Consider the following 27,140-nt stretch of genomic DNA (forward strand, 5'->3'; position numbering starts at 1 on the left):
CAAGCTGAGTCTGTTTTGCCCATGACGGTAATTAGTGAATGATCTCTCCTGTCCTTATCTCAACCCACAAGCTTTTTGTTATATTTTTTCTCTCCCCTGTCCAGCTGAGGATGGGGGAGTGATAGAACGGCTTTGGTGAGCCAGGGTTAACCCATCACAGTTCAGTATCCCCTTTATGAAAGGGTTTAATAAGAAGAAAGGACAGCCCTCTCTAGATTAGTATTTCTGGAATTATCTTGGTGCCACTCAGCTTCCAGAGTGCTCATAATAAATCATAGGATAATACGCAAATGTGTCTGAGTGACCCATTTCTCTTCTCAGCTTTTCTCCATCCCATCCCATTTTCAAATAAAACTAATAGGACCTGTCTTTTTTCTGTAGAAGAGACAGTGGAAAAAGTATTCAGTTCTTTGCTTCCATTAGTGTTGTGTTTCCCGTCCTCTTTTAGTATCTTACCTTCTGTGTCTTTTCATACAGAATTTAATCTATTTATATCATTATTATGTATTTTTGAAGAGTCCTAAGCATCCTCTGTAAGCACGTGGGATGGAGATTAGATGGAGATAAAGCAAGCTATTAGGTTTGCTACTCATCAAAATTACTTTCACAGGTGATCATTAAAACTGGTTGGTTAAGTGCATAATGGATCATGCATGAGTTTAAATGCATTCAGGACCTATTTTGTACTAGAAAATCCAAACCACTACTGTGGCCTTTTGCTTGGTCAACAGTTGCCAGGGTGAACTGCACACGATGCCTACCTTCACACGAGAGTAAAAGTGATGGGAGTTTGTAAATTAAAACTTTTTATTTTCAATGTGCAAAAACACCAATCATTTTTTTAATTTACTTTTGAAAAAAACCACACATTGATTTAATTATTATTTCCAGTAAAGACAAAATAAAACAAACCCTGGACCAGAAGTTCTTATAAAGATCTAGGTTTAAACTATGACTATCAGAAACAGATGTTCCAAATACTGGTTAAGAAGCTATTTCTTCATTGAGGAGAGAAGAGATAAAAGACTTGAGGGGCATTATTTTTCAGATTGCAAAGATATGTCACAAAGAACTGATCTAAAAAACAGGGAACTGTCTCAACATCTGTTTTGTTGCTCTGACACGAGCAACAGGAAGATGACTTGGTAGTCATGCTACACATTTCTAAGCCTTCTGAGTGTGCATTTCATCAGTAAGACGTAAAGGAAATTGAGATGCAGGTTGCAGGTTAGAGAGAAATCCTTGGCATCTCCACAGAATTTGTAGCAATTCCTCTGTACGCTACAGATCAGGGGAAAGACACCTCCCTAGTCTTTCAAGAACTGTTTTTAATTGGTAAAGTCAATCATAAGTTCTGTAGAAGATATATTGGAACTGCAAAAGGCCTTTCTGTGCTGATACTAGCTTTGGTGACCCCAAATGCAGTCAATTTACATGCAGTGAAACTGTGTTTTCTAATGACCCTATCCAATCTTCAAACTCATCCTTCAGCTCAGAATTAAGGTAAGTTCCTTCCTTTTGGGATATCATCACAGATAATCATAAGCCAAACAATGTTTTTGGTAACAGCTGCAAAATCCTGTTGTCTTCCATTGAGTTTCACTCGTGCAATTCACTGGGACTTCTCAAACAGATTTATTGACCATGCAGAAAAGAAACAAAATCCACTACACTGACTAAAAGACAAGGCTTACAGAAGTAGAAAATATTTGTAAGCCACCTAATCAAATACAATGCACAAGCAACACATTTATTAAGAAACTGCTGCCTCCCACTTTTTCCCAGTACTTCAGAATCAAAATTAAAGTACATTGTACTCTCAGTATGCTGACATTGCAGCTTTTACAGAATTGCAATGCCTGACAACCACCTTTCCAAACACCTTAGGGTAAGACTTCTGCTGATAATAGCAAAGGGTGACCATTATTCATGAATGGCTAGCTTTGACTTATGCAGTGAAAGTTTAACAGTTTGGGAAAGACACATAATAAGCACCAGTAAGAAAAGTCACCTCCCTTTTGCCCCTCCAACTCTGTAAAGAAGTTCAAATTGATTTAACATTTGCAGCTGGTTAAATCTGATCTTTCCATGCAAAAATCCACTCTGAAATGAAGTAAAAGAACAGATGCTGTAGGATCTTTTTATCTCAAAGGATCACTAACTACATAACTTTAGTAGCATCCTGGAGAAAGACCGTAAGGAGAGATTAAAAAGAAGTACAGATAGTGATATAATTATAGCAGTGTGATAGCCACAACAGCTGGGTGGAAGCTATCAGTTCCTTGGCAATTAAGTGTAAAAGATAAGAGCAAGTGATCAAAAGAAAAAGTCTCTGCTTTTCTGTACATTTCCACAAGATGTAACTCCACTATTACATGAAACAGTCATTTCTGGGCCTGTTGAGGGCGTACAATTAATTTAAATGAACAGCAAAATACATAGCACAACAGCCTCAATAAAGACATCTTCGGCATCTATATTTGGCTATACTGGTTAAGCCAGCTTCAGCACCCAGTATCCTGTCCATTCTCCTGCTTGCTGAGATGGCATAGCTAATGCAACACATAGAAAACAGGTAGCAGAACAAGCCTGTACACCAAAACTTGACAGATGATAAAAAATTTCTCCATAAAACTGGAAGAATTTAGAACTAGATTTCAGTTACTTTCAGGGGATGAAGCTCAAGTGTATACAGTTTGGCTATAACCTCCCTCCAACTAGTAAGAAATTACAGCTTTTAAAATTTTAGTGATACTGACGCCATAAGAAAAGTCATGATACCATCAGTACAGCAACATTTCATGGGATCAACAGACCGATGCTACAAAGCACACATTTCTGCTCAGTTCTAACTGCCTCTGGCCAGGTGGAAGGAAGGAGCAGACTGGGGTATGGTGCAACATGCTGGTGATACCCCGCAGCTTTAGGGAGAAGAAAATGGATGTTCAGGGAAGCTGGATCACAAGGACAGCGTAACACAGAGCACAAGACTAGTTTTATGGTTACTGCACTAGTATTATTACTGTCTCCTCATTATTTGGTATGATATGTGTGTACTGCCGTATCACCCATCACCATTTCCAAATGCAATACATAAGAACTGTGGCCAGGCCCTTTCTTGCACTGATATATCCCAGAGTTCCACGTGCTTCAAAGAAGTAAGAGAAACCAGTTTTATGTGAACCGATCTACTCTGGGGGGAATATTTACACAAGGAGGTGCAGCCACTCAGAAGACTAGAGAAAACAAGTTTGCCTCCCAAACCATGTTGACACAAACAGCTATTTAGACAGCTAGCTGCCCATTTGTATTATAATTACCATCCAAACACACACAAGCACAGTAAAAGAAAATCGTTAAGTGATCACTATTTGTGTTGTACATAAGTTATTCTAAAACCTAGACTTTAACACGCATTCAGATAACAGAGGACCTTTACAGGTCCCTTTCAACCCAAACTATTCTATGATTCTATTCTATGATTTTGGACTAGAGAACTGACATTTGGTTTATTCTCATTTGCTGCAGAACAATTTTAATTTCCAAAGGGAGCACCTCAGTATTGTATATCATTGAAGTCCTGTTCTGATTTGGCATGTCACGGATCTATAATGTGCTCTTCATATATCAAGTGTTCTAAGCCGCTACACCACTTACTATCACTTCCGTTGAAAATCACGTATCCTTGCCATTTAGGAATGTCATTGTTCATTGCACAGAGAAATGGAAAGATTTCTCGCCTGTTCCCATTAAACACGTAATCCCGTTCTCAGCAGTAAGATAGAAAGCCTGGCTCAATGGAAAGCATTAACTTGTACTTTCCATTGGCTGCTTTACAGAGTTCAGAACAGACATGAGATGTAGGCTGAGAAAGTTTCCAGACAAAACTCAGAGCTTCAGTTTTTCTTACATTTGCCTTAAGTAAAACACAGCTTTAGAACTACAACAGAAAGGGTTGGGTATTTTTTTGTCCATGATTTAAAGAAATCTATGGTACATCTGTATTTTCTATCCTTTATATACTTATTGAAATAATTTCAGAATGAAGACAAAAAAAGGTGAATGTTCACAGTATCCATACTTTCTATCTGCCATTGATGGATTGCCTACAAGACAGTTAAAATTAATTCATGACTGCCATGTCACACTCAACCTACAACAGAAGAAAAAGGCTGCTTTTAAATAAATCTGCACAAATAATACCAAAATAAGTTAGGTTCATACTTACATGCTGTAGGTAACCACAGCAAAATCTCAGTAAGAGGTAGGCTTAAAGGAGTATTATAATTTAAGTCCTCAGAACATTCACAGATCACATGCAGGGAAAGTAAGTACCAGGAGAGAAATGAAATCTGATGAGCTACAGACTACAATTCCAATATATGGTCTAGCACTATCAGGCCCCAGTGAGGAATAGTATATAGCTGATTACCATTTTCATATTCTCTGTATACATCCTATGCCTATCTAGTGTATATAGAAAGAAGCAAGCTTTAATTGTTTTTCTTTTCCCCAAACATTGGAAAGAACTATCATGTCTGGTTTAAAAAACTGCATACTCTTAATACTGCTGACAAGGTAAATGGATTTGCTCAGTTCTTAATACTGTACACCATTACAAATTTAAAGAATTTTTGGTGCTTAGGGTCTTGTCGCTGTTCTTGTGCATGATAAAGCTACTTCAGCTGAAAGCTGGAGTTGGGAGTATTTTCTCCTAGACACCCTGCCTTGCAAGCTCTCACATCACTTACAGTTTAACAGAGAAATACCCTGAATATCATGAGTACCATTTCTGTTAATGCTTTGCACTGTAAAATGCACATTTTTCTATGCACCTGAAAGTTTGTTTGTTAGTTGTCTGAAATTGTTATGAACCTGACACCAACATTATGGTGGAAAAAAACCCAAACCAAACTACAGTTGATTTTATTAAAATGCAAAGCTTTCAACAAACGCTTACTTTATGTAGAGGCAGATACGCCAAAATAGACATCAGAATCTTAATTAAGGACAAAGGAGTTTTCTGTTTCATCTAGTTAATACTTACTTTCACAACCTGGGACCCATTCTTATGACCAGATCTCTCCCCCACATGTTGCCTCCCCTTAGCAAGGACTAGCTTGCCTGCATGTACCTACCCTTGCCTGTGGATTCTGTTCAAAGCTCAATCAGTTCCACAGGAATGTCTTGTAATTCCTAGATCAGATACTTAATCACAGTTTCTATTCTGAACCCTTTTTCAAAAGTACAGACTGTTTTTTTCTTGACATGTAAAAGATACTTCAAAAATACTGAAGTTCATTGGGCACAGCCAAAGAAAATATAGTCTGTCTAGACAACAAAAATATCATTAAGGATGAAAGCAAAGGTTAATGACCAGAATGGTACTTAATTTGACTATAAATGAATAAAATAACCTGCATGCATGGAGGAGAGAAGGAGTTCAAATCTCAGGTCATAACTCCTCCAAGCATACAGTGAAAATCACAAGTCATACAAATGCATGAACAATGAGTGGGGCTCATTATCAGGTCTTGATAGAGAGCAGACATGAAGGCAACCTACATATTGGGAACAGCAGCATAAAATTTAAGCAAATAATCTTCACTGGATCAATGTAGAAGCCAGGGAAAGGCTGCAACACTCATACTGGAAGCAACTATTCAGTAAGTGTTCATTCTTCATCTTGTAGTTACAGTTTAATTCTATCACAGGTTTTTAAATTTCTTTTAAAAACAGAATGTTTACATTTTGCATTGCTGTGATATCCAACCCTCACAACACATTAAATCAACTCAACAAAAAAACCAGAGGAATAATAAAGCTGTTGCAGATGCCAAACTTCTGTCTGGAAGGCACACTAGCATGCAGGCTATATGGATATGTACCCCAGATTTACAGTGTTTGTGCATTAAGTCCAACAAAGGACTGGTATAATTTCTGCATGGAAAAAAATACCTGGATGCATGAATGCCCTAACGTAGATGGGTATGCACACCATCACTTTCCTTTTTCCAACATACAAGTGCATGTGCAGCTGTTTTCTTTCAATGCATTACCTATCATCAATGAATGTTAACTTGACCTTGTGCCAAGAAGGCTATTCCATACATTGGATTACAAAAGAAGGAATATCCACATAGCAGCAACTGCAAGTTTGACAGATAAATCCTACAAAAAGAGTCATATCTAGCCAGACAGTCAGAAATACCATCCACTGAGATCCATTCTGTAACACACAGGGCTCTCTGCAACTGGCTTGTAATCAAGATGTAATCACATCTTCAATACAAAACGAAGAAAAATCTTCCCACCTCATTCAGATCCATGGAAAACCCACACCAACTTCATGGAAAGCTAAACTGGGCTCAGAGCATGCAGTGATGTAACACTGTAAGGCTCTAACATACTATGCTACGCTTGCTGCTTCCTCTGGACCAAATTCAGCCAGAATCGTACCTATGCACTCAACTTGTGATGAAGTCTTAATTCCCAGCAACTGGCCTTTAAGTTATTCTTGCCCTGCCCCAATGAAAAATAACCTGAAACTTGAGAATTTTTCTTCAGCCTTACAAATTCCCTTATGTGGTTCACAGCACAGCCTCATGAACAGTTCCTGCAGCACCTGTGAGGCAACAGAATTAAGGTAACAAGCAACCAGGCAGGAAACTCTTCAAGCTAGCATTTGGCTAGAATGGTTCCACATACATTAAGCAAAGTATTTTGCCAAACTTACACCTTCCTCCTGTGTCTTTTTATCAGTAGCAGAAATTTTGATGGTTTCATTTGCTTTGTCCATTCAGAATTTCATTGCAGATGTTACAAGTCATTTTTATCTGGGGTGAAAAAATTAATTTCACTGTGAATTAGAACGGAATCTAGATGCAAATGATATCTGTGGCACATTAAATAGTGCATTAGTTACAGTTAACTCAGTGAGAGTAATTTCTGTGTGAAAACTATAGGCTTTCTTGTTTTAAAGCAAATAATTAACTTTAGTTTTTCTGCCTTTCTTGCCTGAAAAAACAGTTCATACTACAAACAATCCTCTGTTTACAGAATAGAAACAATTGTAGCAACAGAAGCAGAGGAGAATCCTACCACAACCCATACACAAGTAAGTGTCCCTGATAAAATGGGTTCCACTCATTCATGTCAATAGCTGAGGGTTTTAGAATTCTAACTACATATCAAGCCTCTTCTAGTACTCCAAATACTATGACAAACCAGGTCTAGGTATCACGTGTGACACTACCAATGTTTAACTTTACATTCTAAGCAGGTGGAAGGAAGTGTTGTATCTCAGCTTGGCATTCTAGGCCCTTCTCTATTACTCTTCCTTCTGAAACACAACTACCTCATCTTCCCTGAGCTCACTGTAGCTTTCAGCTATCTGATTTTGCAATTCTGTCTGTCCTGCCCATCTCTCCTGCCCAACACAAGTAACAGCTTTATAAATAAAAATGGACCTGAAGTGATGTTTATTTAATAAGCATTAAGCCAGACTCACTTCCAGAAGCTTTCTGCAATCTGGTGGCTCTCACTCAGCATTCAAGTCCTGCAGTCCAGCCATGACCACACTGGCTATAATAAGGAAGTGAAAAGTAAATTCATCCCAGCTCTTACCTGACCACGGTTGTGAAGACTTAAATCCAGTCCACATGTAAATTCAGTATGATGCTCGATTGTTTCCAGCAAAGGGTTAGGCTTGGAAAAGTCCCAGAATCTACAGAGTGGGGTGGGGGTGGGGGGGGGTGGGAATCAAACAAACCACAATTAAAGTAATTGAAAGGCCATTTCAAAAATATAATGCAAGATATTGACAAATCTGTTGCTGCCAGGGTATTTAAAAAAGCAAACTCATCCACTTAGGAAACATAACAAATCATATTCCTGCAAAGCCATCTGCTGATTTGCATAAATTAAACACCGCTGGGCAAAACCTTCTTTGTCTCCTGTTGCAGAAACTGAGATCAAAAGTTGGCAGTAAAGAGCAGCCATTGGGACATTATTAAAAGAGAACAAAATGTAGGCTGGAATACTCTTGTTATATTTTTTAATGGCTGCAGAATTTTATCTATGAAAGACACTAGCATGATTTATGATTTTTCTCAGTTTTTCACATTGTTCACTATGGGGTCCTTATTTACTGAAAATTACATGTTCATTTAGAGATATTGGTCATTCCCAGTCTCAAATCTGAGACTGTGTTCCTGTAAAACAGAATTTAATATTATAATTTAATAATAAATTTGTATTACAAAGATCAGTTGCATTATAGAGTTAATTCCACTAATTCATATTTCAAAAAGAAATTTTTCTTTCCAGACTTGGTTGATATAAATGCTTACACAATAGATTTCTGAAGTGCTCTACTTCTCCCAGCTACTCCCCTCTTAGATGCAATGTCCATCAATGCAGTTAACAGCAAGGATAAAAGAAGTATAAGAGAAGATGGGATGAAAGTATAGGTACAAGAAACCTCAGTCATGAAAAAAGGATTCAGGAATAGAAGTTTCAGGTAATAACACACTGACAAGACATCATATGAGGGCACAAAAGAAAGATCTGTTTTTCTTTTCTGGGATGTATATACTGCTTAGCAAATTCCATAGGCTGCAAAGCACAGTGCATTTTGTGGGCTGGAAGCTGTAATCAAATTTTCTACAGCTTGAATTTTTTCACAGTGGTCAATCATATGATTTACTACTTCTGTAAGAATCACCGAGGTGTCTCTGCCTTGCTTCTGATACTGAACTGTTCTTACTAAGCATTGTTTCTTTCCCCAGTAGACCAACTACACTGAAAGCACTGCATATTCAAAACAAATTCAGGTAAAATAGCAAACACTGGAGCCAGCAGGGTCAGTTTGTTTAACGTGTAGATGTTATTTCCTTCATAAACAAGCAGAGTGGTATCAGCACAATGGCTATGCCATAGCAACAACCCTCTTAACTTTTTCCTAGTACCTGAGATCTAAGATAAACAACTTATTTTGCAGGAGAGAGGAGCAAAAGACCATCTCAGCATTTTCATCCTTCCACCTTTATTCCTAAGAAGGTAAAGAAACAAATCTTGTTGTTTCTAAGTAATATTGGTAGCCTTCCTCACCACATTAGCTCTCTACTAACTCTTGAAAGACAGATGCTCATAACTGAAAACTAAGATTAAACGAGAGAACTTCAGGTCTACATGAACAAAAACTTAGAAAAGACTTTCTGATCAATTTTAAAAATAGTAGGACAATTTGGTGTTTGTTATATGGAGTCATGTTAGCAAAAAGTCAGAAGCAGTATAGAGTTTAAGAGTACTGCAACTTAGTTCAAGTTCCACAGACTATCTGGGACCTTTAATTTTTTGATATAAAAATAATTACTAGTGAAAGTCAATAGGTTCTAAAGTTACTTCAGGAAATGATTCAGGGAAAATGCACAGATGGGAGTACAAAGAACACAACTCTTCAAGCCCATTTCCTTCTGGGGAACAACAACAAAAAGTGATAAATATTTATGCATGAAAGCTTTACTACTGCTCTTAGGTTTCAAATAAAGATGTCTTCATACATTGTATTTTTAGGTGGGTGTGAATCAGCTATTTAGAGGCTGCTTTCCATAAGAGCCTACTCAATGACTAATGCCACCATCCACACACAACCACATCAGGCAGAGGTCACAGTAGCATATGGATGTATATAACCAAGAAGCTTCCAAGAGCAACCCAGAACTCAGTGTTAGTTTACTACATGTGTATCACGCAATTCATTCTCCTGCTCCCATTCTCTAATCCCTGTGCAAAGATAGCTACCTGCAAAAGTTCTTCCTGCAAACTAGAAAAACTGCTGTTGGAGCAGAACTTACTGTGAAGCTACTGTTGGATACAGGCCTATCAAGGCAACGTTGTTACTTCAGGCATTAACTGGGGACATCTAACTATTTCCACAATAATATCCTTATGAGATTATTTCATTACAGTTCCACTAAAGTATCAACATTATGAAGCAGCTCAGGTATAGAAGAAAGCCTTTATTCAAAGTATTATCTTCCACAAGCATCAAAGAAAAGAGGAAGAATTGCTTGAGAGCCAAATTAAATGGAATAGGATCCAAAAAAGTAATTCTGAAATAGGTTTCACTTTTGAGTTTGCTCCAGTAGCATAGTTCTTCTCCAAGGACTCAACTTACACGCTTTATTTCAAAGTAATTCTTGCTGAAATGCTAACTTCTTGGTATACTTCCTATGTACTGTATGGGAAAACAAAGCACACCACTTTCACATTTATGACCCTACCCTAATAGAACTGCATATGCACCACTGTTTTTTCTTATTACACATGTGAGTTGATGTCCTGACAATGAAATCCCATACAAACATTTTTCCTATAAGGAAAAATGGCAGATTGCAAATTATGTTTATTTCAGTTCTTCTGCCACAATGTAACAGAATAACTTTTAAGAACAACTAGTGACTAGCCTTCATAATATCCCTTCTGCTTTTTGAAGATCTTCGAATTAGCAACACTTACAAGTAACTTTAATACTTTCCTCCAAACAATGATTTCACTCTCATCATCATCATGGGCTTAAAGCCAACCTTAGAATGTATGTGCATCATAATTCTATTGAGGTATCAACCAAAGATCCTAAACCAGAAAGAGAGTGCCCTGAAAAACAAGGCATGCTCACAAAATGAAGGTATTTCTCGTCACTAAAATGTTCAATCTGATCTAAGAAATGCAAGTGAGAAACTCCATTTAGGCAAGTACAAGTCTTCTCTACTACTTTTAGCTTAAATCAATACATGGTGCAGCACAAGATGCAGCATCATGTACCACTCCAATCTTGAAGGATGAAGTCATGAGCCCATATGGGCTGGTTGGTGTACAACAGTAACAACTTCATTGCTGCTGATTCACAGTAATTTAAGTGTAGTTAGAAAGTGAAGTTATCCAGCTTACTCTTTGTTTCCCAATTTCTTGCCAAAACACAAATTAACTAGAAGGGGATGCAAACCCCTAACTTAGGGGCATCTATGGTCTCATCAGAGCTTCTAAATATTCCCTGTCCTTTCGTATCATGATTCTAGACTGGAGCTTCATTTCACTTTGACACATGCCTCACTTTTGATCAAGCACAGGGAAAGGTCAGTTTTACACATTTTTATGTGTAAGTCAGATGCCTGAGAAATACAGAAGTGGTTGTCACTAACATACAGATAATACTGTAGGTATGTGTGGTTTCTCTCAATACTTCTGTTTCCTCATCGGTCCACAGAAAAACCCTAACTTTGCCTTTAGACAGGCAGGATACATTGTGTAGAGAAAGATTTAAATATATTTGTATGACAAACTGAGAAATAATAGATAGCTTCACAACCAAAAATTTAAAAGGGGTTATTTAGAAGAAAAAAGACACACTTTCCATAAGAAAAAAAATATTCAGATGCTGCCATAGTTAAATATTCAAGTATAGATACTTTAAAGTTTTAATTACAAATATTTAACACTTATACAGACCTATTTATTAAAAGAAATTAAAAAGAAAAAAACCCCACACAGCCCTTTGCTGTATTCTTCAACAATATTATAGTGCTATTCATAGCACCAGAAAATTTGTTTCCATAGATAAAAGATATTAACCTATTTATGAGGTTGAGTCGTTTGATGAGTGGCTCCTGCGACCAACACTTTCCTAGTTTTAAGAGAAATTCCATCTCATAATACTTATTTCAAAGAAAATTAGCATGTGCAGGCAGGAAAATGCCTGCAATATACAAGAACACGGGCATTCATTTGCATGTCAAAAATTCTTGTTTTAATCCAAAAAGGAAACATGTAAGAAAACAGATATGCTTTACACTGGTGTACGAGTGCTTCTGACTAACTCTATAGTTGCAACAGTTAAATCATAATTGCACAGTACAGTCAGTTTTGAATTTTGCTACTTTCGTCAGATGTAATGCCCAAAGCTCTGACTACCACTAGCAACTCTGCTATCAAGGCGACTTTTTGTAATGATGGAGGAGCTATCATCAACTGAGACATTCAAATTAACAGGTTCTTCTACTGCAGAGTTTTCAGTTTCACACTGGAAACCACTAGTGACAAGCATTTTGATCAGCAGGAAGACATTTTCCATTTGGAAAAAAAAAAAAGAAAAAAGACAGCAAATAAGTGAACACCCACCTTTTCACATTGAAGAAAAAAAAAAAAGAAACAAAAAAGACAACAAGGATAATTAACTGAAGTGAAAAACAGCCTCTTTTATGAGCAGCATTATTCCAGAAGTTCTCAAGATTTTTCTGTGATCCAAGATACTGAACTCGTACATAGCGATGGAGAGCTGGAGACAGTGGTTTACCTTAAAGCATCTTGCAGAGATGATGTCCAGTATAGTACAACTTTCAACAAAAATCACCTTTTTGCCTCAGAGGCAAGCTTCTGTGAATAAATTTCAAGATCTGGCCTGATACCAGCTTAATGAAGTTCTGTAATTTATCAGATCTGTTTAGATTTTGGTGAGCACTGTCTGTGCCTAATGCATCAAGATATTTTTTTTTTTTATACTGAAGAGAGTCCAGAAATATAAAACACTGATTCCAGTAAGAGATGACACTGATGTTCTTTCAAACTGAATTTTGATAGAGATAAGGTTTAAGAACATGCATGCAGACCTAAATAAGTCCTGGAAATGTTACAGTACTTTGTGCATTTCCTGGCATTTTAATGATTAATTTGTGTTAAAACTGCTCTTTAATTAAGCTAATTTTTCCTGAACTCTTCCAAAGAGTAAGGAAATGGTGTCTCAATGAGGCATTTAGTAGACAGGGGTTAAATCCAAATCATTATACCCAAGTATGTAAAAAACCAAGTTCAAATCTACACCCTCTTTTTCTTAGCTCCCAGTATGAAGTTGGCATGTGAACTAGTTCTCTTTTCAGTACCTTGACTATAGTGCACACATGCAATCATTCTATTATTTGCAAAGGATGAAGCTAAGTATTGTTAACGTTGCCTTCAACCTACTATTTTTCGCTTTTAGATAGCCAGTTGCGCCAAACTAGCTGTTCTACCCGAAACAAACAAAACCCCTGCCTCTTACAGGGCAGTTTGTTAACATTATCTAAGATTTGTGTTTGTTTGGTCAAGCTACAAAGTCTCAGTAACATTTAAGATTACAGAGTTTAAACAGTAAGCTATGCTGTATCCAGTTATGTACTATGTGTTAATGCTTACAGCCAATTCTGAGCTTTAAACAGAAACGTTAAAGAAAATAAAAGAACAATATCATAACTAAGCTGCTATTAAAATAACACTGTTTGTATCAATGAATCTGTTTTTAAAGGACTGCCATAGCATACTGTTGTATGAATTACTATCAAATGTGGCTAAAAAGTCACAAGCCTTGAGTAGATTCAACAAGATCTAAAACTAATACCATGTACTGGAATCCCTACTTCTCTTCCACCTTTTATATATTTATCAAGTATTTTTGTTCTTAAATTGAAATGTATGTATGTGTTTATACAGTCATGCCCACATGTACACGTGTGTGTATATGCATGTGCATACATGACAGCATATGTACACGTGTGTGTATGTAGAGTGTATGGTGCATCCAGTCAAACTCTGAACATTTCTAAGTGAACTCTACTTCTTACTGTGAGCTACATTTCTTCATGTAAATGACAGTACAGGATATGTGGTAGAGGTACAACATATTCATCATATTATATTCTTTAAGAGAGATGTTACCAAGTGTTGTGGTAATAAGTTTCCTCCATTATACAGAATGTTTTGCTTGCACCACCTTTTCCAAAGACTTTCACCTGGCCTTCTCTGTGGTTTGTTCCCTCATAACCAAACTCAGAAACTCATAGTTTTAGAAAACTGCTAAAAATCTGTATTTCACCTCTTCAACCCTGCCCTCTGTCCCTAGTCACAACAAGTAATTGTTTGGACAGAAAAAAAATGCCTAGAGTGGCATTTTGTGAAAAGATCCCCAAGCTCTGCATTTACAAACACTCTGGTATATGAGCTAGGAGCTCTCCTCATCTTTACTGACAGTTTCCACATATGAAAATGTCAGAGTTGAAATTGCACTAGATTTCAGTACTGCATAAACTGTACTAGTGCCAAACCTGAAGGATATATAGTTGGTGTCAAAAATGAGAAGAGCATGACACACAATCAAGTCACTTCAATGCATCAGCATGCTGATTATTAGTCTTATTGCTCAGACAAGACCACTGGAAGAAGCCAATTACCACTTTTTATTTTAGACCTAGAAGCCTTTTGAGAAACGATACGCTGCAAACCAGCTGGCACTGCATCAGTAAAGGATGTTAAGTAAGATCCCATAAATAACCTTCCACAGACCACTGTGCAGTATTCTATGAGAAGTGCATTTTAAACATAAATAAAATAAAGCACTTCATATAAGACAGAATGCTGGTACAGCAGTCCAAAAAGTTACATACATATGGACATCACAGCACTTACACTGTCAGGCTCCTGGCACCAACCACATGACAGTGCATACCACTGGCAAGGCACTACCCATTATTACAGTAAGCAAACGAGTAACAATTAACATAAGCTTAGGAGAGGTTCTCAAGCACTTAAGTCCTTTACTGAAATAATGACATGCCTATGGGGGACAGGAGTATTACACAAGCTCACCATCCAGTTCTAATCTACAAGAGAAAGGCATGATTTTTTGAAAGGAACCAGCCCATGTAGAGACTGAAAATTTAAGCGAGTGACTGGACGGCTAAACTCACAGATTTACTGTTATCACCACCTCGCCTTCCTGGCCTCTCTTTCCTGAGGAGCCTTTATCCATTGCAGCACTTGAGTCTTGTGAGTGGTCCCACCATTTCTCTACAATGCCCAAGAGGCCACAGCTCTGCCGCCACACATGGACTTCTAATTCCCCATTTGTCTCCTCTGCTGTACACAGGTGTCAGGCTGCTTCTACACAGAAAGTGCAAAAGCCTCTGGCATTATGCTATTCCCCACACTCTTCTCTGATCCTCATGCTTTGCTTCTCTTCAGGTTATGGTCACTCTGCCCTGTTATCTGTAGTTTAAAACACTCCTCACTGGCTTAGCAAGCCTGTTGGCAAAGATGCTCTTGCCCTACTTTGTCAGATGGATCTTATCCCTGCCTCGCAGTACCCAATCGCTTATAACAGGACCTTGTGGTTGTAAAAGACAAAGCCCTGCTTGTCACACCATCTACACAGCCAAGTGTTTACTTGCTGGAGATGTCTTTTCCTACCTGGACCTTTCTCCTTCACTGTCAGGATCAAGGAAAACACCACCAGGGCTGCCAGTGCCATGTAGCCACTCTTGATACATTCACGGTCACCTCCTTCAGTAACATGAGAACCCATACAGGGAAATGGGGAAAGGCGGTGTTCTGAATCTGGACAAATCCTAGCAGTCTCTGCACAGCCTCCTGGACCTCAACCCAAGGGAGGCAACAAAACATTCCAAGACATCAAGTTGGGCTGGCAGACATATACTTCAAGAGGAGAAGGCAACAGGAGGCAGTCTCCAGTGATGATGCACATTTTTCTTTTGGTGCAGACACTTGATTCAGGATCAGCTGACTCTGACGGCTCCCCAGACTGAGCTTGTTCCCGCTCACCCATTTCCAGGGCACTAAATCTGTTCTCTAGCTCCAATCCGTGTTGTCAGAAGTCACAAGTTTCCAGTCTCCCCCATCATGGGAATCTTTACCCTTATCCTCTACTGCTTGAAGCATAGTCTCTAACTGTCCCTCTTTCCTTGCACTGTGGGATTTGGGCTCTCACCTTTGAAGGGTACCTGTGAAGACCCTGTCGATATTGCATTCACTGTCCTTGAGTGTACACAGCCTGCTCACCTCCTGCAGCTCCTTTACCTCAGTACCTCAAAGAGAACACACCTCCCACAGGTGAGGCCACCATCACCCTAGCCCCAAGAAGAGGCGTGAGGCACTCCCTATAGCCTAAGACCTGGAAGGCAACATCCTCTCTAGTGCTATCAAGGCTGAGGACTCACATGTGCCAAGGGCAACTGCTTCAGCAGCTGTCTCCCTGTGGAACATTACCATTGTCACTGTACAGTCTCAAGCAGTCCCACACCATCTATAGCAGAGCTTCAGAGCCCCTTTGCACTCCTGCATGTTTCTGTTAGCTGTGTTCTGGGAGCTGCGACCAAGAGCTCAGATGAAAACAGATTATTCCAGCTATACCACTCTTCCAGTAAGACTTTTGAAAATATACAAAATTCCTACAATGCTTAACACACTAACTTCATGACGCAACTTTATATGATGTTATGGCACAAGACTATATATATTTATGATTTCGAAACATATACAGGCACTGAGAGTTAACAAAGTTTTCCTTAGGAAACAGAACCTTTCTTTGTCTGGTGTCAGACCACTTAGGACACAACCAGAAGTGACATCAGTTGGGATGATTTGAGTGAGTGGGATAAGTTTGCAGTCACTTGTGGAGGCAAGAGGGCTTCTCCTATTTGTAAATGTACTACCTACTATATTCAGTCCATGTTATAAAATTAAAAGGTAGATCAAAGAATGTGATTGAAATATTCAGGAATGCACTTCATAGTATACTGACTTATGACACTGTGTATCTTAGAGAAGTCCTAATACAAAGTCAAACTCCTTTAGGAATTTTAATCAGCTTTAAATCAGTTGTACTATAAAATCCTCAGCAGTATCAGATATATTGGGCAGCCAGGGGAACTTGCACAAGTCTTGTCTAAAGAACTTCACCATATACACTGTGAAACAATAATAAAGCTTCCTCAAATCCTGGTAGGACAGAAACATTGTTCATAAAAAGCTTAAATAAAAATATGTCACAGAAACATACAAAGTCACCCACCTACATTCATTTAACAAGTTATTACCTTATCAGACACTATCACAGCCAGATGCAACTACATTCAGCAGAATGACGTGAAAAGGATTACAGAAAGCATCTGTCAGAGCAGATACTCAGAAGAGTGACTGAGCTAGCCTGTAAGTGAAGAACCCATGCATTTTCAACATAGCTCATGAAGAGAGAACATCCACTAGCAACATTAGCTGCACTTCAGCATGGCCCCTCTAGAACTCTTCTATTGCAAGCCATATTAAAATAGATTATCTTTCCATTTTTATCCAATTAAAAAAAAAAATACTGTACCTCACAGTAAAATCATAGGAGCAAGATGCCAATAAAGTTGCATGGAATGGTGAAAACTGCAAGAAAACAAAACAGAACAACTTTTAAAGTAAAAACACTGTGAACATATATAGACTTACTATAAGTAGAAAGCTACCAAAGTTTAAAAAGTTAAAACTGTCTTGGTATGTACTACATCATGCTGCAACAAATCAGACGACATCAACAAATTTCCCCGCCATACTGCTAGTTACAAGGAATGCTCTATGGGATCCTGGTTTGGTTTGATTTCATTACAGCAGTGCCAAACAACCCTGCTGTAAAGTTAAGAAGTTTTAGGACATACATATGAACAGTATCATCTCATATAAAGTGAGTTTCAGAAAAGCTGTGTTACCAGTTCATTATTTTCAGAGAGAAAATTTGTGCCATACTGCACAGAACGCAAGATAGATTACTGTCATCAATTCCATGCCCTAAAATTTTGACATTATTTACAGAAATTGTAAAATTGGAGATAAGTTGAAAAACTGAAGGCAGTATAATGTCACCTCATGATTTCTTCCTCTCCTGCATGGTATTTTTCAGAATACACTCTTCTACAGACTCTAACTGCAGCAAAAAGGATGCACTTCGGCAAAAATCGTTCACCTCCACTCCAGCTTTTTGGCAATTCTCAGTTTCCAACTATTTTAATGTCTGTGTTTCTCAACAGGAAATAGAAAAGTCATTGACATAACTTCAGTTTGAAATGCAGGTCCCTCTCATCATGGTTCACAGGCAAGATTCTTCCTGCAAGACTTCCAATATTATTCACAGCTACTACAAAGTCAAAAGTTAATCCTGGGCTATTGCCACAACTGCCCAAGTTGCCAAAAGAGCAGTGTATGTTGTTGCCTGCTGAACTCTGCTGAGAATTCTCTTTACTATAGCAGAATTGAGCAATGTGCATGCTTGAACATTAACCTCTCCAGATTTCCTACAATTTTTCGGGGGTGGGGGGGTGTAGGGGTGGGGATCACAACAAAACATCTTTTTCTTCTGCATCACAGGAATATGAATAATAAAAGGGGAAGAAGTCTGATGGGCAGTAAAAACCAATGGCACATTTCCCACATGCCCTCTTTGCGTCTTTGTTCACATAGTTTCAGATGAAGCAAAACCAACTTGTCAAAGCTGAAAAGCTTTGCCATTAACCTTAAGTATCCTAGAAACTTACCTAAGCAAACTCTTATCAAAATACTTAGCAGAGGACTACACATGTACGGTGAAAGAATTTGCATAATGTCTTTCTGCTACAAAGAGAAGAGAGTATTTTAAAATTCTGTTCCACTTAACTATAAGATACTACAATTTTACCATCTGAACAGTTACATATCAACAGAAGACACCAACATATCATCTATCCTGACCTCCAGTATTTCACAGATCATTCATCCAAATATCTTTTTAGGTAAACTCCAAAACCATAACTACATTTCAGTATGAGATTGAAGCCAGCTAAGAATATGAAAGCACCAAATGCACCAATGTCAAAATCTCCTGTAAAGGGCTTCAGATGACCTCAGTGTGCTGATAATACCCTGTACTGCAATAAAAGACCACAAGAAATCTGCAGGAATCCTGACAGTATCATGTTGGGTAGAATTCCTTGCCAGGCTCAGATCTGACAGTCAACACAACCCTGAATAAATAAACAGAATACAAAAGACAGACAACTGAAGAGTGTGATTTCATGGTTGGTTTAAGCTAATTTAAGAGTGCACTGCTGCCAAGACTTGTGGCCATCCCTTTTGCCCTTTCCTTTCCACTTCAGGCTGTGTGCTCCTGCCCCCCCTCCTTTGTGTCAGGGCTTGCAATTGTGCAGTTAAGTGACAAATTGAGACAGCTTAGTGATCCAGACAGAAACTAGTCACTTTTAGGGACAGGATTTTCAGTCAGAGCAATCAGCTGAGCCAGCTTGCTGCACAGCTTTGTAACTGCTAGTGTCAGCACAATGTAGAGGAAGGGAAGTTGGCAGGGACAGCTGCCTGTATCTAGGTAGCATCCTGGTCTCTCTCTCTAATTTAGTGTGACTGGTGAGTTATACCACACAAGTGTAGATATGCCACACCACCTCTACGTGCTGGCCCACACTCTCATATCTTATGTCCACAGGGACCATGTCTATCTTGAAATGCAAACTATAAAAGCCTGTTAAGACAGAACACAAGTCATGTACTCTCACATACCTCTCCTTTGCACGTGTAGGCATATACAGCCTCCCCACCATCTTCTTAAAGCTACTCAGTGAACTGATCTCAGAAGTTGGTGCAAAGAAAATTTTACTGCTGGCCCACTCCTAATAATCTTTTCAAAGCATTTGAACAAAACAGGAAGCATGATGGGGCATAAAATGGAAACTCAGATGAGACAGTATAAGAATATAAAAGATACCCTACCTGGTCAGGCCAACAGTCTTCAAGCCCAGTGCTGTATGTTTACATGGCATCTTCTGTATTTTAGTTTGTACCAATCACCTCTGGTCCTCTCACCGAATACCACTGAGAAGAGTCAAGCTTTGTCTTCTTCATTTCCCCCAATCATTCATACACAGTGATAAGATCCTCCTTAAGCCTTCTCTTCACACTAAACAAGTCCCAGCTCTCTCAGCCTCTCCTGGTAGGACAGAGGCTCCAGTCTCTTAATCTTCTTTGTGGCCCTTTGCTGGATTTACTCTAGTATGTCCACATCTCCCTTGTACTGGGAAGCCCAGAACTGGACCCAGCACTCCACATGTGGTCTCACTAGTGCAATGAGTAGTGGGGAAGGATCACTACCCTCAACCCGCTGGCAGTGCTCTTCCTAATGCAGCCCAGGATGATAGAGAGTAGGAAAATCAGAGATGCTATCCCTGTCTAGCTCTTCTAGTATCTGTTTATCAACCAGCTGCTATCCATGAACCTGATGACACTGAGTGCCTATGCAACCCCTTGTGCAGAGAGCTAATTCAAGAAGTCTACCATCTGGTGTGTAAAAGAAGTATTTCCATCTGCTTGTAAATCCATCTTCTACTAGTTTCATGAAGTGTCCTTTAGTTCTATTATCACAGGTTATGGTGAATAACAATTCTGCATTCACTTTCTCCATTTTATCAGGAAGACAATGTGCTATGAATCCCTTAGTGGTAGAGCTGTTTTTAAAAGATCCCACTGTCACAGAGTAAGAATATTACAGTCTGTATTGATTGATACTGTATTGATTCATCCATCTTAATGGCTGTCAAATTGGAGTTGCAAAATGACCTTGTTTTTTAAACAAGAAAAAACAAACTCAAACACCACTGCTAGATGTTCTTCTGCTATGGAAAACATTTCACAGAGCCAGATTAGAGCATGGTCATATAGGAATTAAGTTAGAAAAAAAGACTGGACAGCCACCACCAGTGAGGATAGCAGGCAAAGGTAGCTGGGATAAGGAGGAGCAGCAGCTTCTCAGGCTGTCTGGCCACAAACAGGATTCACTCCCTGAAACAGGCGCTTTTCTGACGGACTACAACCTAAGCACAGTAACTTTTAAAGTTGTTAGAAACACATCAAAAATTCCAAGGGCATGTGAAGCAAAATACTGACCCAGGATAATTATTTTATACCAGTTCAGACTTCCTAGAAAATATTAATAAACATAGCTGTTCCTGAAAGGCTTTAAAAGGATCAGGTATTATCTGACTAATATAAAAAAATAATAAGCACTAATATGAAAAAAATGTCATTGTGCATCTAGAACAAATTCCTATTGGTGGGTGATCTAGTAGTACACAGATCCAGTATAGTCATCTGTAGCCTTTCATGCATAAAGTTTCAAAATCTCTGGAACATATTATCATTTTCTTTGTATACACAAAAACACATATTCACAATGAGTTCTATACCTTGCTTTATGTGGATATTGACCCTTTGTATCGAAAAAAAAAGGCACAGCACCATTTAAAAAACAAACAAGGGAAGGTATTTCCTCTATCTCAAATTTCCCATATAACTAAGCTGAAGTAAACCTCCCAACCCTCTCTCAAGCTCTCAAACACTCCTCATGGAAATATATTGACTTTGAAGGTGTCATTTACTTTGAAATCCCAGCAGTCTGCTAAATATCAAAATGTTTTACAGTGCTAAACTGAAGGTTTCCAAGAACAGTTCCTGTAGCACCTAAAATCTTCAACATCTGTTGGTTTTTCCCTAGTTATTAGGCAATATAAAATATTACTGCTTTCCAGAAGAAAATGTGTAACAATTCAGCGGTGGTCAATGGGAATAAAATACAACTTACTTTTACTCTTCTGATAGCATAGGTATGACCAAGCAAGATGAACACTGGTTGCCGGATGTTCCGCAAATCCCAGCCTTTCAAGCTACAGTCAACTGCACCAGTTACCAGCAAGTTCTGATGATTTGATAAAACACAGATATATCAGGACAATTTAGTTATTAAATTGCAGTCATGTGTATGTTGGCTACAAAAGTTAGATAAATCAAACAATACAGATGAATAAATAATAAATGAGGTCTCTAGTGTATAAATTAAAGAGAACAGAGAAATACAAACGGTTTCTCCACTATGCACTATTCTGTCCGCTATACAAAAGAAAAAGCAAAACCTCTGATCTACCTGGGCCACCTATCTGTTGGAAAAATGCTCTTCTGAAGATGTAGTAGTGAATGAGAGCAACAAAGCAACTAGACATATTTTTATAAAGAGAAGATGCATTAATGTTGCAGTAAAAACCCCTGCTATTTAATGAGAGTGGTTCAGTTAGGAAAACAGGTGGTTGAACAGGTTTATACCTCATCATATTTGCACCAGTCACAGCTCAAGATCTCAGCCTGGTGGGCTGGTATCACAAGTTTGACTCCTGGGGCTTTCACATCCCAAACTCTTAAAGTCTGGTCACCTGAAACAAAAAGAAATTGATTCAACATTGTTGAATCAGTTATGGAATAGAGTTAATCCACTAGTACTTAGCAGACAACTGTTTCTTAGCTGTATGAAATACAAACTATTATATGAGGAGTCTTATGCCAAATAAAGCAAGCACATTATGGACACAGATGTCAGATTGATGCACAAAAGAAATCAGAACTTCCTATTGCCCTTTCATTAGAAAAAGAAAAAAAAAAAAAAGACAACTTCATTTTCTTACTAACACTTCCATTACTTTCTAAACTCTGATTTGATTAAAAGGAGATGGGGTAAAATACTTAAATAACATTTAATTAAAGTAGGAGCTTAAGGTCCATTTAAAAATGGACTTAGAAGACCAGAATCATGAAAAAACTTTCTCTGCAAGCCACTTGAGAAAAAGTACCTAGACACATGCTTTTGGTGTGCAGTAAAGTGAACAGTTATTTAAAATGCAACTTATCTCCAGATTCTTTCAATGAAAGGAAAATTTAAGACGCATTACTTGTACTCGTCATGTGCAAAACCTGCACAGTTACTCTCATTTATTGAAATATCAGAAGATAAAGTCATTCTGCTGTAACTGTTACACATATTAAAGGCAACATCAGCTTTAACCTCAGAGCACATACACACACCTGCACATGTGCATGCACACACACACAGATGTTTTCAGAGAGCAACGATGGGAGTCCAGCTTAACTTAAGAGCTGTGACTCACCTGAGCCTCTCTCTTCACCTCCAGCCATAAATTGTCTTCTATCCCTAAAGATCCTTAGCATTTGTGTATACCATTCTTAAAAATTCAGTTCCTAATGGTTTACAAAGACAGGGAAAACTGCATCAGCTGACAAGACAACCATGCTTTTCAATTTTTTAAATCATGATTCTCTCATTAACCCTGAATATTTAGCTTTGTATCAGCAAAAATGGATTATCCAGCTCATTTGTTTACAGAGAGAGAAAATTAATTAGAATTCATTATTAGGCCTGTGTTCTTTCAAGAGACAAAGGAAATCACTAGAAGCTGTATCCAAACACCCGTGATTCCTACAGAAAGCACGGATCAATACTACCTAAATTAAAAAAACACTGTTTTACCTTGCTACTGAAGAAATTACTAATGTTTCTTTACCAGAAACTCTTCTAGAAATCCTCAAATTGGTTATCATGAATAATTATGACTTTTACGCTGTTTAGATACAAGCATTTTGATGGTTTTAGTGCCCAGTTGGTCAGTGGCTTTAAAATACACAGCTGGGCACACAAAATGATAGCTTTTTTCAAGAAACTGGCTACAGTTCAAACAAAACCATCCCTAGAGCCAGAACAACATTCTTACTGCACAAACGACCAGGCTCTGTAGACTTTGCAAAAAAGACATAAAATGCTTGGAAAGTTTGAATACAAAAATGAAGCTAGAGAGAGCTTGGTTCCACTACATGACACAAGAATAGCCTTATGACTGTGGTACTACACAGATCATGGGAAGCTTTGCTCTGATGGTTGGTTGGCTCTTCCCCAGACTCCATGACTGTGAGAGATACTGTACTCTTGGTGGATAAATTCCCTACCTGTAAGGTAGGAACAATACACGATTTCTCACGGTTTTCACTCTCCTTGCCTATTTTAGCACTGTCAAGAGCAAGACTGATGCTCAGTATATGTATAGCACTGCTGACAATGACACCCTGCAGTCAGCTGAAGCCCTAAACATCACTACAGTGCTTATAAAAACAGGGCAGCATATGGAGAGGAAGAAACATGACCAGCAGGGTCTTGGCAAAAAAAAAAAAGTAGTATGCCCATCCACCCACCATTAGTCTTGCTAATCTGCTTGCCTGCAGAGGACAGATTTCAGTTTGAGTCTTAAATCTTTCTGAGATATTGTAATGGACTTCTTAAAAAGCTTTTATTTTAATTTCATCAGATAACATAGATTTGAAGGGGAAACACATATTTCAGTACAGACAGGATCATTTTTGCCAAGCAAATAAATATATAAATTCAGGTTAACTAGAATGAACTGCTACAGAGATGGGCCACAGTAGCACTATGAGGGCCAAAAACATTTGGAAAAGTAAGTTACTCAGCCAGTAACAATTTTGACACTAAACATACAATTGCCCCAATTATTTCTTTTTTAATAGAAAATGCTGATGCACAAGAAAGAGTTATTTTCCCTTTTTTTTTTTTTTATTTCTTTGAAAATGCTAGACTTAGCTGTTATTAATTCTGGCTGGCACTATTCATGAAATGTCTTTAATGGAGTAACATAACATGCAAGTGAACATTTCTGTGAATAGAACAGACTGAATTAAAGCCAAAGGCAAATTCAATTTGTCCATTTAAGTAAGTGGAAGAATCAGATTAGTTAAAAAAAAAAAAAAAAAGGCTGATAAACAGTGTAATCCTGACACATTACACATTTTAACAAACTTTTTTTTACCTCAAACATCTTTCCATGACCTCATAATAATTTTTTTTTTTTTTTTTTTAAATTTCATTTCAACAAAAATTGCTGTTAAAAATTTTGGAATTTCCACATTTCCATGACTCCTTCAAATCTGCATTACAAAGGATTCATTTCTTCCATATGGTAAAGCAGTAGTAGGATAATAATAATAGAAAGTACCAGTAAAGCACACCTAGTACAATCATATTCACTAACAGCCACTTCCAGTTGGCATCCCAAAGTAAACAACCACAAAAGTGGCCAACATTTCCCCCACAAAATATTTCTATTTTTGTAAGAAGCAATTTCTCTATGGCAACAGATTTTGCTGGTCTGTTAGATAATTATGATTCCAGATTTGTTTGTATATTGTAATTGCTTTCTTTCATTTTAATGAATATTTGTGAAATCTTGGACGAATCAGTGAAACTACACAATATATACTCATCTATTCAAAATTTTTGAAAGAGATGCTAATCTACAAGTACATCATCCCGGTACATGGGATAAAGACTGCTAATGTGAATGACAATGTGTGATAGTGAAAAGATTATTTAAGATTTAAATTTCATGTAGGTTTAATACTGGCTTTTTACTCACAGATGTATTTTACTCAAATCCATAAATCATAATCTCCTAAATCCTATGACAACAACCAGCTAAGCAATCATTGCCAGACAGTGCAGAGGTACAACATTAACTATAAAAAATAGCTAGGTATTTGGGAGATTAATAAAAACCCAAGAAACCGTAAACACTATCTGAAGGCAAAAAGGATTCTAACCAGGGCAGATACAATGTTTTCCAAGAACTAAAGTACTGTTAGCTTAAAGTTTTACTTAGAAAAATGAATCTGACTTTTTTTAAGTTCTAAAGCAAGAAATCTGATCTTCTGACACTGTTGTCTCATCAAGAGGAAAAAAACCCAAAATAACATATCTTTAATGTACTGGAGGAAAAGAATTCAGCATAAAAGACACAAGTATTGGCATATATGGTATAACATCAAAGAAATCTTGATTAAAGTAAGTACTTCTGCAGTACCATTTAATGATTACAAATTAACATTACTTACTTGTATATATTTTTTAAATACTAAACCAGATTAAATTATTTAGCCAGAATCAAATGGAAAATCTGTGGGACAATAAAGAGCAGAACCCAAATCTCATGACTCTCAAAACCAACCTTTTTAGGCATGTTAAAATTATCACGCTGTCCATTTCCATCATAGACAGTATAAGTGAACCTAGAACAGGATTAATAAAGCCCATGAAATTCCACACAAAGAGACAGAAATAGTGCTACAAATAGCAGCTTTATTTAAATCATCCAACAGGACTCTACTGAATGCACAAAATCTATTTCCATGTAGCACAACCTAGATATCAAGTAAACATATTTACCAGTGGAAACCTAACTTATGACTTACTATTAAGCCATTCTTCAGGAAATGGCAATATTGGCTAGATACCTAGCTCTAACCCAAATGACCCAAAACATATTAATTCATCGTAAAAAACCTGTTACTGCATTTTTCTTCTCAACACTAAACTGTTATTTTACAATAGAAGATTCTAATATAAGATACTGTAACCTGAAAATGCTTTATATTCTAGCATGTGCTTCATACAATACTTTACTATAGTTAGCACATACTATAAATTGAGGGCCAAATTCATTTCCTGAAAAATATTTCAGCTTGTCCATTAGAGGTTGATTCAGTAAAGCTTATCAAGCACAAGACTCGGATGAATACAATACTGTGCTGGTATGTCTTGAAGCAATAGACTGCAAATGAAAACACTCACCTCACTTCATTACATAGTTTTGACACAACAAAATAAGTAAGTTCCATTTTAAGAGCTTCTAGCATAAACAGCAGTTTAGCTAAAGTGCAACAAAACACAGTAACTCCATAGTCAGTTTGCTCTCTAGATGCTCGATTTGTACAAGGTATTATGCAGTAAATTGAAGCCTCTTACTCTTTTATCCTTCCAGGATTTGGATTCCAAAAAAATGATCAAGTTTTGCAAAGCCTTGAACCTTGTTCATGACGGCATTTCTTCTAGCACATTCAACAAGCAAATAACCAGCAAAGAACTCGTAAGAAGCAACAAGTGGACCTGCACCACACACAACTATTGGAATATAATCCTCTAACTATAGCATTTTGGACCTCATGACAAACCACTGTCATAGCAGAACAGAAGATTATTTCCTTCATTTTTTTAGGAACCTGAACAAACACAAACATCTTTGGAATTACTTGTCTGCAAGCCCCACTCCCCAACAGCTCCTTGTTTTGCCCTGTGCTACCTCTGAAGCAGGAATGCAAGCTGAAGCTTCAGACCTGACAACCCCAAATTTTGTCCATGAACTTACACATGGAACTTACACCTCTTTACTGAGGAGTGCACTCAAGGTTATTCCCTTCCAAATAATTCAGTAACCATCCTCTTAGTAGATGTACACCTTCCCCAGTTCATTTTTTCATACAAAATAATTTGTTCATATTTACTTTTCTTTCACAATTTGGATCTCAAAACACAGAAAGGTCTACCAAGACTA

General features: G+C 37.7%; 1 protein-coding gene across 1 annotated transcript in view; it reads right to left on the minus strand.

Annotated features, from left to right (window-relative positions):
* Positions 1–27,140, minus strand: part of PEX7 (peroxisomal biogenesis factor 7) — a 49,896-nt gene that overhangs the window by 7,405 nt on the left and 15,351 nt on the right. Inside the window, exons 6-9 of the mRNA XM_010575031.1 lie at positions 22,000–22,106; positions 21,485–21,598; positions 17,201–17,256; positions 7,627–7,726 (exon numbers count right to left, since the gene is read on the minus strand). Coding sequence (XP_010573333.1) covers positions 7,627–7,726; positions 17,201–17,256; positions 21,485–21,598; positions 22,000–22,106 — 377 coding nt within the window. The remainder of the gene's footprint in view (positions 1–7,626; positions 7,727–17,200; positions 17,257–21,484; positions 21,599–21,999; positions 22,107–27,140) is intronic.

The sequence above is a fragment of the Haliaeetus leucocephalus genome, unplaced genomic scaffold (assembly GCF_000737465.1).
Source record: "Haliaeetus leucocephalus isolate CR32 unplaced genomic scaffold, Haliaeetus_leucocephalus-4.0 Scaffold450, whole genome shotgun sequence".
Lineage (NCBI taxonomy): Eukaryota > Metazoa > Chordata > Aves > Accipitriformes > Accipitridae > Haliaeetus > Haliaeetus leucocephalus.